This window comes from Oryctolagus cuniculus, chromosome X (genome assembly GCF_964237555.1).
Source record: "Oryctolagus cuniculus chromosome X, mOryCun1.1, whole genome shotgun sequence".
NCBI lineage: Eukaryota > Metazoa > Chordata > Mammalia > Lagomorpha > Leporidae > Oryctolagus > Oryctolagus cuniculus.
Window position 1 is genome coordinate 91,340,135 of NC_091453.1, and position 14,282 is coordinate 91,354,416.

At 46.4% G+C, this 14,282-nt stretch overlaps 2 protein-coding genes across 2 annotated transcripts in view; one reads left to right on the plus strand and one right to left on the minus strand.

Annotated features, from left to right (window-relative positions):
• Positions 1-1,424: 1,424 nt before the first annotated feature.
• On the minus strand, positions 1,425-4,199 carry RPL36A (ribosomal protein L36a). Its single transcript, XM_002720365.5, has 5 exons — positions 4,065-4,199; positions 3,546-3,651; positions 3,295-3,362; positions 1,860-1,982; positions 1,425-1,574 (listed from the first exon to the last, which is right to left on the minus strand). Exons 1-5 carry the CDS (start codon positions 4,065-4,067, stop codon positions 1,554-1,556), a joined length of 321 nt encoding a protein of 106 aa, XP_002720411.1. The 5' UTR covers positions 4,068-4,199; the 3' UTR covers positions 1,425-1,553.
• Positions 4,200-9,535: 5,336 nt separating this feature from the next.
• BTK (Bruton tyrosine kinase) overlaps positions 9,536-14,282 on the plus strand; it is a 39,303-nt gene continuing 34,556 nt past the window's right edge. Inside the window, exon 1 of the mRNA XM_002720367.5 lies at positions 9,536-9,750. The gene's annotated coding sequence lies outside the window, so the exon portion shown is untranslated. The remainder of the gene's footprint in view (positions 9,751-14,282) is intronic.

Consider the following 14,282-nt stretch of genomic DNA (forward strand, 5'->3'; position numbering starts at 1 on the left):
TCTTAGAATACAGTACATGCTGAGGGGAAGGTGTTGTGGCATAGTGGGTTAAGGTACCTCTTGGGATGCCTACATCCCTTATCAGAGTGCCTAGTTGGAATCCCACTACTCTGCATTTGCAGTCCAGATCCTTACATGTACTTGGGGGGCAGCACATGGGGCAGTGAACCAGCAGATGGCAAATCTACCATTCTATCTTTATTAACTCTTGCCTGTCAGGTGACTACCAATTATTTCTCGCTAAAATTGGAAGGCTAGTATCACCAACTAATAAAAGTTGAAATAGAACTATGAAGCCTAGGTTTGCTCATCATAAACTAATTTGAAAGTTAACTGTTCCACTTGAGATGCTCTCCCAATAACCAAACTACAGTTTTGCTGCAGATCTCCAAAGAGCTAAGGAAGACTGAAGAGGAAGAGGAAAATATATAATTGGCAACTGTCGCATAGGCACTTTTTAAAAAAAGATTTGAGAGATAAGAGTTATAGGCAGAGGGAGAGGTCTTCCGTTCGCTGGGTCACTCCCTAAATATGGCAGTAAAAGCCAGGAGCTTCATCTGGGTCTCTCAAGTGGGTAGAGGGGCCCAAGCAGTTGGGCCATCTTCCACTGCTTTCCCAGGCCATAGCAGAGAGCTGGATTGGAAGAGGAGCAGCTGAATGGGACACAAACGGGCACCCATATGGGATACCAGCACCACAGGCAGAGGCTTAGCCTACTACCCTACAATGCCAGGCCCCTAAATAAACACTATTAAAAATGGACAGAATAAGGTTCTAGTCCTGGTTGGGGCGCCGGATTCTGTCCCGGTTGCCCCTCTTCCAGGCCAGCTCTCTGCTGTGGCCAGGGAGTGCAGTGGGGGATGGCCCAAGTCCTTGGGCCCTGCACCCCACGGGAGACCAGCATTAAGTACCTGGCTCCTGCCATCGGATCAGCACGGTGTGCCGGCCGCAGCGGCCATTGGAGGGCGAACCAATGGCAAAGGAAGACCTTTCTGTCTCTCTGTCCACTCTGCCTGTCCAAAAAAAAAAAAAAGACAGAATAGCCTTGATTCCACTGGGAAGCTTACTATACCAGAAATTATATTCCTTGCAGTTATTTCAACATAATAGGAATAATTTGTATTTTATACAAATTACTATGTATTTAAAAGGGCTGTGGGATTCTTAATATACTGTGTTTAAAATGGAATAAAAATTCCTCACCAACTGACTTTAGTATGTGAGATTATGGATGTCATTGGACTCCCCCATTAGTCTGAAACCTAAGTCTCTATGTATGCAGCATGTGTAACCAGTGTCCTTTGCTCAACAGCAAATGGGATCCAATGAAGTCCCAAGCGATTCAAGTGCCACATTACATAATCCAACATTTGATGTGTGCTCAACCAAATTCTATCAGAAATGAGTATTACCCGGCAGAACCATGAAACTTAAAATTTTCCAAGAGGAGTTTTATTGATGGCTTTGGTTCATTCCCTTCCAAAAGACCAAATGAACTGAACAGTGGTAACCTTTAGATTTTATTGTCTTCATAGCAAAACAGAAGACGAAGATTAGAACTGGATCACTTGCCCCTGTAATAAAACAAAAGAAGCCCTGAGTTTTGTAATTCTTGCAAAGAACCCCTGCTCCATCCATAACATATATCCCAAAGAATTCATTCTATATTAAGGCAAATCTCCTTCCTGTCCTTAGTGAAACCAAAACCTAAAAGTCTTGAACCTTCAGCTATGGATCTGTTTCTTTTCCCAATGAATTGCCCCTGATCTCTAAGCCATGATGAGTGAGCAGAATGTTTTCCTTTTCAAAGACAACAAAGCTATATAGACAAGGTTGCACCTTCCACGCATAATACATACCTTTCTCTTCTTATCTCCTCCCAATTCAAAGTGTTTACATCTCTTAATAGCCAACATTCTCTTGGATCTGCAGTTGGGCTCCACACACTCAAGCCTCAGCACAATCTTCTTTGTAGTTTTAGCCTGGAAAAAAAAATCAAAACCAAACTCTTCACAAATAACAGCAGATAATCAGTTTCTTCCAAAACGTCTGTAAACTACTTAGAGCAATGTTCTGCTAATGAGTCACCACCAATTTTCCCTGAACTATTAGAAAATAATCATCTGTAGCAACAGCAAAGGTGGTGGGGTTATCCAGTTACCATCACATCCTACTAATCTACATTCAGAACAAACACCCTAAAGCACTTCCTCCCAAATACGCACTCACTATGCAATCTTGAACTTGTGGCCTTTCAGCACAGCATTTCACACAATCAAAAACCTGTTCGGGAAAGCATTGTGGCACAGCACGTTAAGCCACCATCTTATATGGGCCCTGGTCGAGTCTGGCTGCTCCACTTCCGATCCAGCTCGCTGCTAATGAGCCAGGCGAAAGCAGAAGATGGTCCATGTACTTGGGCCCCTGTACCCTCGTGGGAGACCCAGGTGGAATTCCAGGTTCCTGGCTTCAGCCTGACCCAGGTCTGGCCGTTGCAGCCAACTGGGGAGTGAATCAGCAGATGGATGATCTCTAAGTCTCTGACTCTCTGTATTGTACCTTTCAAGTAAATAAATCTTTTAAAAAAGGTTTAATAAGTCATACAACTGTGAAATAGTCAAATTGTGTAATTCACTGAATAGGGTTCTTACTTAAGACTTATCATCAATTAATTCTAATATCTACAATCATGTCTAGAATTACATATATTCAGCTATACTAATCTCAAGCTGTACTCCAAACTTGTAGTCAACTGGAACTGTCTTAACAGGTTACCCAAATGTAAAAAGGCCCCTGAGCATCCCTTCACCACCAAGATCAAACAATTCATTGCACTCAAATGAACACGAAAATCATTCCTTAATATTTTCTGGAACCAGAGCTAAGTGCCAAAAACAATGCAATGTTGGCGATTTGGAATGTTATGCTCCAGGAACCATGCTAGTTACTTTCAATGGCAGCCGAATCGCTTAGGGTAAGACAACTTATTCAGCCTGTAGAATTGAAGAGGCCAGTGTATGGCCTAACTGGCTACTTTAACAGACTTTGATTTTTTGCCTCCTCAAAAAAGGAGCCCTGCCCCCCAATAAGTTAAATGCCAGCATTGTACAGTATTGTAGACCGGAAGCAAATCTGGGTTGCACTCCCAGCTCCAGTGCGTACTACCTGTCACTGTAATTAGTTGCAGTTAAAAAAAAAAAAAAAGGTGCAGCAATTTCCTTGGGACTACACCTAGGATGCTGTGAAGCATGTGTGCTGACCACAGTAAGTAGGAAACACGTCATTTCCACTAACCTTTTTCCGGAAAATCGGCTTAGTCTGTCCCCCATAGCCACTCTGCTTCCTATCATAACGCCGCTTTCCTGGAAAAAAAGTTACTGGTTATCGTATCTCGAAGACCTTAAGTCACAGTCGTCTCACGGGTTTATCTGGGTTGGCCAGCAGAAATACCAATGCCCAACCCGAGAGAGAAAACACAAAGTCTCGAGTCGTAGATCACACTTCACCAATGCGGTACTAAAACCAATGACACGCAGGCCTCTTACCCTGGGCATAGAGAGAGTCTTTGCCCTTCTTATACTGTGTCACCTTGTGGGGCTGGTGCTTGCCACACTTCTTACAGAAGGTCCGGCGGGTTTTCGGAACGTTCACCTGGTAAACAAACCGTTCAGGACGTGCAGCGTTAGATCAGACCACAAGGCGTTAACACCGCACCCGACCCAGCAGACGCGGCCGAAGTCCCACAAACACTCGACTCTAAACTGCGCTCCAGTGGCTGAGTGCGGTGGTCCAGCTCCCAAGGGCTTCCGAGAGAGTGCCCTCCGCCAGCCCCCCAGAGCGCGGAGATCTTACTCCACGCCCGGCTCAGTCTTCTACTTCTTAGAGCCCATCCCTTCCATTCCTAGCCCCGGAGCCCGTTCCCTTCGAGGTTGATCCCAGCCATACTGGCCTTATTTGGTACATTAAGTCCCTACAGGAGCTTGGACCCAACCCGGGACAGCATGGATGACGCCGGGTGGGAAGATTAAACTGGATATTCTCGGGCCCCCACACCAAAATCCTACCATGTTGCCGGAACGCTATCGGCTCGGAAAGAAAGAGAACCGGCCTGAAGCGGAAGTATATAGGCGGTTCCCAGTCGCACTTCCTCATGGGAGGCTATGGGAGCGACCATAGAGTGTACGATTGGGATGCGTAGCGCCCTCCAGCGGCTGAGAGGACTCGATTGGCAGCGGTGGGCGGGAGTTTTAAGGAAATGCTCGCGCGACCTAAAGGCTGGTTGGCTCTCTTACACTTCCTCCCTCCCCGCAACGTTTGCAACTGTGTATGACTTCACCACTTTTGGACACCGCTATGTAGTAGCGTTACGTGAAGGGAGTAGGGCTGTTTCCAGACCTTCTGGCCTCCCTGTCCCCGAGGGAAGCCGGGGCTAGGGTCGAAGGGAGGCGCCCTGCACAACCGTGGTCCATTCCAGGTCCACCTCTCAGAGGCTAGAAACATCCTTTACAGAGAACTGCTCGTTCGGGGAAGGCTTGATGCATTCAACAAAAAATTTTTTTATTGTTGTTGTTGTATATTTGAAAGGCGGAGCGACAGAGATACGCACAGCTCTTCTATCTGCTGGTTCACTTCCCAAGTGCCCACAAAAGTGGGGCATGGGCCAGGAGCTGGGAAGCCATCTGGTCTACCCTTCCAGGGTGCATATTATTAACAAGCTGGAAGTGAGCCGCCAATTTACTCCCTCAGTAAAAAGGTGCTGAGTACTTTGTAGAAAGAAAACCCGGGTTGCTCATGGGCTGTGGGTGTCCCCAGGTGCCTTTAGTGCCCACAAACGCCTACCCCTCAACAAATGTTTACTTAATGCTTTGCTATCTCGTCTCCACTGCTTTGCCCCGCCCCATATCTGGCGGAAGCCAAGTACTACTGTAGGTTTCAAGAGAGCGCTCCAGAGAAAGACTGCCAGGTGCTAGGCTTTCAAATAGACTGCCTCATACAGTATACAATACTGTTATGACAGTAATTGTAGAAGGTAGGTGGTACTATTATTCCCATTTTACAGATGAGGAAATTGAGGCCATGGGCTGGTAAGTGATTTTCACAATGTAAACGGTATTTACGAATCCAGGTGGTCTTAACTCCAGAACCTGGTTTCCTTAACCATTATTGGATACTGCTGTTGTGACCTGCTAATGATAATAGTTAACAATTGTTGAACACTGACTATACGCCAACCTTTGTCCTAACGACTCTACATACTCTCTCTTTTAATCCTGACAGCAGCCCCAGAAGGTATGTGCCTTTATTAACATTGAACAGGTGAGGCACCTGAGGCACAAAGGCATTCCGTTCACTTACTCAGAGTCACACAGATGGTGACCCTCAGCCTTGCACTTAACTACTACATCTCGTGGGGAAAGTAGGGGGATCTGCAAAGAAGAGGATAGTGAGGAGAGAGAGTTGGGCTAGGACACAGGAAGAGGTGGTAGTGGGTGAGGGGCTAAAAACGATGCAATCCTGGGGTACCCTGCTTACATGCACTCCACGAACAGCCATGTGTTCCAAGATAACTCCTTGATCACCCTCCTTTTGTGGTCTCTCAGAATAGGATAATATAAACATGCTTGTTATATTTTTTAAACGTTTAGGGGCCAGCGCTGTGTCGGAGCGGGTAAAGCCACTGCCTGCAGTGCCAGCATCCCATATGGGCGCTGGTTCAAGTCCTGGCTGCTCCTCTTCCGATCCAGCTCTCTGCTATGGCCTGGGAAAGCAGTAGAAGATGGCCCAAGTGCTTGGGCCCCTGCACCTGTGTGGGGGACCTGGAAGAAGCTCCAAGCTCCTGGCTTCAGATTGGCTTAGCTTTGGCTGTTGCAGCCATCTGGGGAGTGAACCAGCCATTGGAAGACCTCTCTCTCTCCCTCTGCCTCTCTGTAACTCTGCTTTTCAAGTAAATAATTCTTTTTTAAAAAAAAAAAGTTTATTTACCAAACTGGCAGCCCATAGTCTCACAGCATTTTCTTCTGTGCAGACCTTTCAAGAATCTCATTAACCTTTGGGAAGTTTCTACAGATTTTTTAAAAATATTTCTTTATTTGAAAGAGTTACAAAGAGGAGAGGGGAAGAGAGAGAGAGATCTTCCATCTGCTGGTTCACTCCCCAGATTGCTGCACTGGGCCAGGCCAAAGCCAGGAGCTTCATCTGGGTCCCCCTCATGGGTGGCAGGGGCCCAAACACTTGGGCAATGTTCTGCCCCTTTTCCCAGGCCATTAGCAGGGAGCTGGATCAGAAGTGGAGCAGCCGGGACTTAAACTGGTGTCCATATGGGATGCCGGCACTGTAGGCAGCGGCTTTTACCACTACACCACAACACCGACCCCTCTACAGGTTTTTCATGTTAGTAACATGGCAATCCAAAGACAGTAAACATTATTTATTTAATTAACCTTTATTTCTCTTATTGTTTCTCATGTGACACCGCTTTGGAGTTCTTTGTTTTTTATTTCAAAATATTTCATTGACGAAACTTGGTGAATAACATGAGCATTTGATAGGCATATACATTGTGTAATGGTTATCACAAATTAGCCACCTATAGTTACCACTGTGTGTGTAAATCCGGAGGGGGTGAGGACACTGAAAATCTGCCCTCTTGTCAAATTTCAAATAAACAATATAGTATTATGAAGTATAGTTACCATGCTATTACATCTCCAGGATGTATTCATCTTAAGTTTGTATACTAATCCTGGTCTATGTTTTGGACATGCTCCTACTCATGAATTTCTCCTAAAACAAGGCGCTCAGAACTGAATGCAAGACTCCAGATGGGGTCTGGCCTTGTAAAGCAGGTGGAATATTCACTTTCCTCCGTCTAGATATTTTACTTCTGCACAGAAGCCTAATGCCACCTTGGCTTTTCTGGCAGCCATGTTACTGACATGCCATTTCTCCTGATTACTATCAGCAGAACTCCCTGAACCATTTTCATAAATGCTACCGCTACGCTACTTTACCCTGGAGTCATTGGAAGTTCTAAGTTGTGGGACATCACCTTGAGCCCTGGTTGAGTTTGGCTTCTCATACCTGCTTCTGTCATCAAATCTAGCTGACACAGCCTTGAGCCAGTCACAGATTTTTTAAAAAAAAAATTCATTTTTATTTTATTTGAAAGAGTTACAGAGAGAGGCAGAGACAGAGAGAAAGAGAGGTCTTCCATCTGCTGGTTCATTCCCCAGATGGTCGCAACAGCTAGAGCTGCACCTATCCGAAGCCAGGAGCCAAGAGCTTCCTCCATGTCTCCCACGTGGGTGCAGGGGCCCAAGGACTTGGGCCATCCTCTACTGCTTTCCCAGGCCACAGCAGAGAGCTGGATCAGAAGAGGAGCAGCTGGGTTTCGAACCGGCACCCATATGGGATGCCTGTGCTTCAGGCCACTGCTTCAACCCACTGCACCACAGCACAGGCCCCAGTCACAGATTTCTTTTTCCAGGCTACTTTCTATATCTTCCTCAGAGGTCATTTTTAAAAAAATGTGGAATGGGCTAATGGCAAGAGCAGGGGCTTCTATGACATGGAGAACTTTTGAGTGCAGCCACTCGTTCGCGTTATTTGGGTGTAGTTCTGTCGATGTAGACGAGTGTGCTAGGGAAGTGGCCGTGGTGAAGAGGAGTATAGGCTTGCTTTCCCTTTCATTTGACCTCCTCCCTCTTGCCTTGCTCCTCTGTTGTATGGCTGTCAACCCCCAGTCCTCATCCCAAGATGACCTTGAGAAGGAACAGGGCACGTGACAGCAGCGTCTGACTGAAGAAAAGGGAAGGGAAGGCGAATGCCTGTGGCCAGCTCTCAGGCAGGTGACTGCCGCAGCTACTGTGGAAGACCAGTGAAAGGGTATTAAGTTGTGAATAAAGTAGAGAACTTCTACCGCACTTGCTATCCATCTATCTTGTGAAGACGTGAGGCTTAATCACTTTACCGTCCTACAGATGCTTAAAGAAAGCAACTAAGTCTTGTTGCCTTAAAAATTCTGATGGGTTATTTGTAGCGAGATTGGGGATCCGTTTCTACACTAGGATACAGAGCCTGAGGGCCTGCGCTGTGGTGTAGCAGGTAAAGCCGCCATTTGTAATGTCAACATCCTATATAGGCGTCAGTTCGAGTACCAGCGGCTTCACTTCTAATCCAGCTCCCTGCTAATGACCTGGGAAAAGCAGCAGAAGATGGCCCAAGTATCAAGGCCCCTGCCACCTACGTGTGAGACACAGAAGCAGCTCCAGACTCCTGGCTCCTGGCTTTGGCCTGCTTCAGCCCTGGCGGTTGCAGCCATTTGGGGAGTGAACCAACAGATGAAAGATTCTCTTTCTCTCTCTCCACCCCCCCCACCCCGTAACTCTTCCTTTCAAATAAATAATGTTTTTATTTAAAAAAAAAAAAGATATGGGAGTTCCCCAGGAGTCAAGGTGCACAAACAGAGAAGTCGCCAGGAACTCTGTCAACCATCACTGCCTGCAGCCAGTACCAGCTGTATCTCATCAAAGAGCTGTCAGGGCGAAGATTGCAGCCAGAACGTAGGTTAGCTAGGAGGCTTCTGGGAAAACATCCAGGCTTCAAGGAGCACACCTACTTTGGTTTATTGTTTTACAGGATTAAAATGAAATATGTAATTTAAAAAAAAATTTTATTTGAAAGGTAGAGTTACAAAGAGAGAGAGAGAGAGAGGTCTTCCATCTGGTAGTTCACTTCCCAAATGGCCGCCACAGAGAAGGCTGCGCCAATCCGAAGCCAGGAGCCAGGAGCTTCATCTGGGTCTCCCATGTGGGTGCAGGAGCCCAGACACATTATCAGGGAGCTGGATCGGAAGTGGAGCAGCCAGGACTCGAACCGGCATCCATATGGGATGCTGGCATCGCAGGTGGCGGCTTTACCCGCTACACCACAGCGCCGGCCCGAAATGTGTAAATTAAGAGTTAATGCTTGAATCTGACTGTTAAATGGAGAAAATCAACATCCACAGAAAATGGGGAAGGGCACAAGTCTTGGTGTGGACGTACATCCTGGCACTTTCATCTGTAGATACAAGTGCTTTCTGAGAAAATGGCTCAGCAGGGGAGAGTTCTTGCCCCTACCTCTGTCAGGTTCTGCACTTTGGGGGTCCCTGGGTGAGCACTCTGCATCCTCCGCTATCCAGTTTAACTGAGTGGCCCCGAGTCTCCTCTGCCTCAGAGGACACTCTTCCTGGGCAGTCCTCTGGGCAGCCGTCTCCGCCAGCCTGGGCCTCTCGTCTCTCTTGTAAGCCTCCTCTGCCTGCGCTGGCCATCCCCGTGGCGCTTTGGGTACCTTGACCCTTTACCCCAGAGCGGGCGGCCTGAGGAGCAGTCAGTGCAGCCCCATCTGGGGTCTCAGGGGCCCCTGTAATGTTGAGGAAGGTTCTTTCAGAGCTGGTCTCAAGATAGTAGTGTCAGAGGTCCCAAGCAAATGAGGGGCGGGGACAGCTGGGGGCTGGGGGAAATAGGGACAGCAGCAGGGAGCCAGATAGCACGCTGCTGAGACGAGAAAAAAAAGCCATTGGTTTAAGTCAGGAAACAAAAAAAGGGAACTGAGTGGCTGTGAAAGGGTGGGGTTTGCTCAGACTGTCCTTCCTCTCTGGACTGTAAGAATATGTCTCCAGGGCCAGTGTTTTCTGCGATCAAGTACCACCTTCCAAGTCCTGGCACCTCAATGCATCTGGGAAGCTACCTGCATTAAGTCGGGACTGAGGTGGGTCTGGGGCGTGGTAGGGGCTGGGCAGCAGCAGCAGCAGGGGCCTTTTCCTCGGGCCACCGAAGGCGGCCGGAGCGAAAGCATGGCTGGTGCCGTAAGTCTGCTGGCACAGGAGGCTGATGGAGAGTGGGAGTGTCCTCAGCACGAGGCCCTGGCGGTCCCTTCCGGTGATTTGAGGGGCTGTAAGGGTCCTTGCTGAGGAGGGCTGCTTGGGGAGGGGCTGGGAAGAGAAAAAAGTGACACGAGGTGATCCTCTGAACAGGTAGCAAATGTTGGAAATTTGGTGGAAAAGTAATATTGCAGGTAGCAGTAGGATGAAAACAAGCCATTGGCTCAAAGATTGTTTGAAGACCCAAAATGTGTACCTGTGTCCATGGGACACTTAGAAGAAGAAATTCTCAGCTATAGGTTTCTCCGAAATAAGGATAAAAGCTCATACGCCAAATAGGTATAAGCCAGCTGCCTTGGGCTGCGTCAGGCCAAATGTGGCTGTGATCAGAGCTGGCTTGTTGAGAGGATTATATGGAGGCTGCGCCAACCTCGTGGTAAGCGTGGGTAAGACTGGGCCAGAAAAAAAGCAGCCTCTGCCTCAGCCCAGACAGTGTGGCCAACCTCTGAGGTCATGGTGAAGGTTTCTCTGCTTACCATTGCCTGCCATGTGCACAGCTTACTTTTCTCTTGTCTTGCTTATTTCTCCTCTCCTCCTCTCCGCCCTCCATCTCTGCCTTCTCTGCCTTTCTCTACCTGTCTTCCCTCTCTATTATACCGCCCTTTATTTTGTTCATCCCCATAGCCCGTGACAGTCAGCACTTAATAAATGACTATTGAATTGCCCCAAATTTTTCTTGCACCTTTATTCCCCTGCACTTTCTCTGCCTTTTTCCCTTGCCCCCTCCTTGCTTGCCTAGCACCTTCCCCATCGGGTTGTTGTGAGCTCTGAATGTATAACTAAACAGAAAACAGTTAACAACAGGGCCTGGTGGGAATAGCAAGTGCTGTAGCTTAGTGTTTGCTATTATTTTTATTCTGCCCAAGACCTGCCAGTGTCTCTACGCTTGTTAGCCAAAAGGCCGAGAAGCGATGCCAGTGTCTCTAGAGGAACTACCTAAAGAAAATGGTGTGGCATTTAGAATACAGGGGATGGGCAACTCTGATCAAGACATCCTTGGATGACTTGCTGGACCTCCAAATAGCATCCCAGTTCCTTGGCCACCCATGCCAGTCACTTCCAGAGGCAGCGGCACAGTAGCAAAGCTCAGAGCCTGGCGGGTGGGGAGCCACACAGCTCAAGGAGTGTCCTCTTTGCTGTTAGTTGTGTGTTGGTTCTGCTCCTTCCCTCATTTTGCATATCAAGCCCCTGAAGACAGAGTGCTTCAGCCTCTCTGGAACCTCAGTTATTTGATAAAATAGTGTTACTCTCCAAATAGGCCACAAAATGCAAATACTCATGGGAACCTAAAGCATCATGCTCTAACCGTATCCCTTAGGCGTTGCCCTATCTTCTCCATTCTGACCTCTTTTATATTTAGACTGTGTTTTTCTTTTAAAAATATTTAGTCATTTTCATCTACTTGAAAGGCAGAGCAACACACACACACACACACACACACACACACACGGCGGTGGCAGTGGAGGGGGAGGAGGGGGGAGGGCGGGGAGACACAGAATCATCCACTGATTCACTCCCCAAATGCCTACAACAGCCAGGCCCAGGGTCAGGCTGAAACCAGAAGCCAGGCACTCCATCAGGGTCTCTGAGGTGGATGGCAGGGGCCCAAGCACTTCCTGCCTCCTCTCCCAGGATACAGTAACAGGAAGCTGGATCAGAAGCAGAGTAGCTGAGACTCGAATTGATGCTCCAAATGACATGTGGGAGTTCTAAGCGCTAGCTTAATGTACTGTCCCACAACACTCATCCCTATATAGACTATTTATGCTGCTTGCTTGTGTTGAAATCCAAATTTCTGCTGCTTATGGGTACTGATGTTTTTGTTTTTAATCCTTTTGTAAACTCCTTACGGCAAGAACTAGTATAATTTTCCATCCAGTTCTAGGGTATTGGTACAATTTTATATTATCACGATGATCTGTTATTTCCATTTGAGCAAATTTCCTACAGAGTTTCCTTTCGGTGGACTAGACCCATACCAGGAAGTGACTTAGGTATAAGGGGAAGACACGGCTTTTGAAAACCAAAGCTCGGGTGTTCTCAAAACACTCATCAGTTACCTGCTGCTTTTCCCTCAGTGACGCTGAAATGTGATTATGAAGTCCGGAGAATAAGGGAGACGTAGAAATTTCAGCGAGGCAGTGCTCAACAAGAGACTAGAAAAAAAGACCCTGACCTCTTTCACTCCAAGGCTGCTTGGTTATGCATGAAGCCATCTGGGGAAGGGAGGGGGGAGGGAGAACGCCTCTGAGGACCTTGAAACAATTGGGCCACGTGTGACTTTCAGTTTCTGTGGCGATTCATGCGCAGTGACTGCGAATGATCTGAAGGCATTGGAAACCTAGAGGCCTTAATTAATCCCAGGCTTTTTTGGCCACTCTGAAAGCCCTCACCAGATGCCCTTAAGGGTATAATAGCTATTTGAACCTCAAAGTGCAGCTCACCTCACTGTCCTGCCTCTCTGAAATGAAAGTAAACTATATTAGCTCACTCTTCACGGGAGGAAATTGTAAAGAGACAAGAGAAGTTAAATTGCAGACAAGTTGGAGTTTGGGGTATACTGGAGTTCAGGATTTCCGATTCTGAGAAAAACCAGATTCACATGTAATCAAACCAGAGTTTAAGAAAAATGTTTGGAAATAGAGCATAAGGATGTGGGGAAAGAGGGCTAGTCGGAATAGAATTTGGTAGGATGTTTCTAGAGACTGTTTTGGCAATATGTTTCAATATGCAAAAGGCACATCCTTTTTGACTTGGTAAACGATGCTTACATAGAGATTTCAATAATAGTAAATACTAAGAAATAGTGTTTAAAAAAGAAATTTAGATCTTTTTTGGAAAAGGATTTTGGATAGATGTTCAGAAACCCAAGTGGGCTACACATAGTATGTACAATTTCTTCTCAAACATGAGAAGAAACATACAGAGGGAGCGGAAGGAAATATGCCAAAATAGTGAAGCTTCTGGATGATGGATTTGTGATTTTTCCTTTGAAATTTTCCTGTGCTTGAAACACTTTCTAAAATGAGCATGTGTTAACTTGATGTTGGGAGAAAATAAAGAAAATGTTTAAACCAAGGAAAACAAACCTAAAATGAGAAAGGCAGTCAAAGGGGCACACAAGTCTGGAGTGAAACGTGAGCACCTCAGCAGTCACCCTCCACACCCCAGTGGAGGAATGATAGTATTATCACCAACCTGCCTCGGCCTGTGAACTTGCAGATTGGCTACCTGACTCTCCTTCCATCATCACTTGGCCAGAATCTATTGACTCTAGTGCAGGGCAGATATGTCAAATCACAGAGATCTAGAAGTTTTTGAAATCTCTGATGCAAAATTCAAAATGTTAACACGAAATCTCAGGGAAAAACCAAAGCCACAAGACCTCTTGGAAATGACTACAGCAAGAATTAGTCAGGAAACTGATTTCGGCTGCAAGTCTTCAGCACAAATTTGTCGTCTGTAGTGCTGACCATGGAGCTTATTAACAAAAACTAATTAGGCTTCCCTGGGACTGGAACAGAACTGATTAGGAACTTAACAAGATTAAATGGAGTTGCTTTGTTACTATGGTTATGGTATTTTAAAGAAGACGTCTCTTCTGATTCCGAGACCAAGGAATTCTCAGAGAGGTGACTCTAACCCACGATAACATATTATACATTTTAGATATGAAGAACTCGAACAGGGAAACTTGAAGGATCCAAACAGTCAGAAATGAGAAGGAAATGGAAATGCTAATTTTGTTGATTGTATCAGTATACACTGTGTGTTGAACACACTGTACCCCCTAATATGTACAACTACCAACTGTTCATCAAAAACAAAGAAAATCTTTTTCAAAATCTCTATCAGAATGTGAAAGCTGCTCTTGGGACTGAGAAGAGATTTTTGATAGACCAAATCTAGCCCAACAGTTACATTCTCCCTCTAGAGCCAGTTGATAATTCTACCAACTTTTTTCTTTTTTTTTTTTTCATATGTTAAAAGGGAGATTTATTTGAGAAACATACAAGACCATGACAGAATACTTCATCAGTCATCATACACAATAAAATAGATAACAATAACTCTTTTTTTTAAGATTTATTTATTTGAAAGTCAGAGTTACACAGAGAGAGGAGAGGCAGAGAGAGAAAGAGAGGTCTTCAATCCGCTGGTTCATTCCCCAAATGGCCACAATGGCCAGAGTTGCACTCATCTGAAGCCTGGAGCCAGGAGCTTCCTCTGGGTCCCCCACTTGTGTGCAGGGGCCCAAGGACTTGGGCCATCTTCTTCTGCTTTCCCAGTCCATAGCAGAGAGCTGGATTGGAAGTGGAGCAGCCGGGTCTGAAACCGGCGCTCATATGGGATGCCGGCG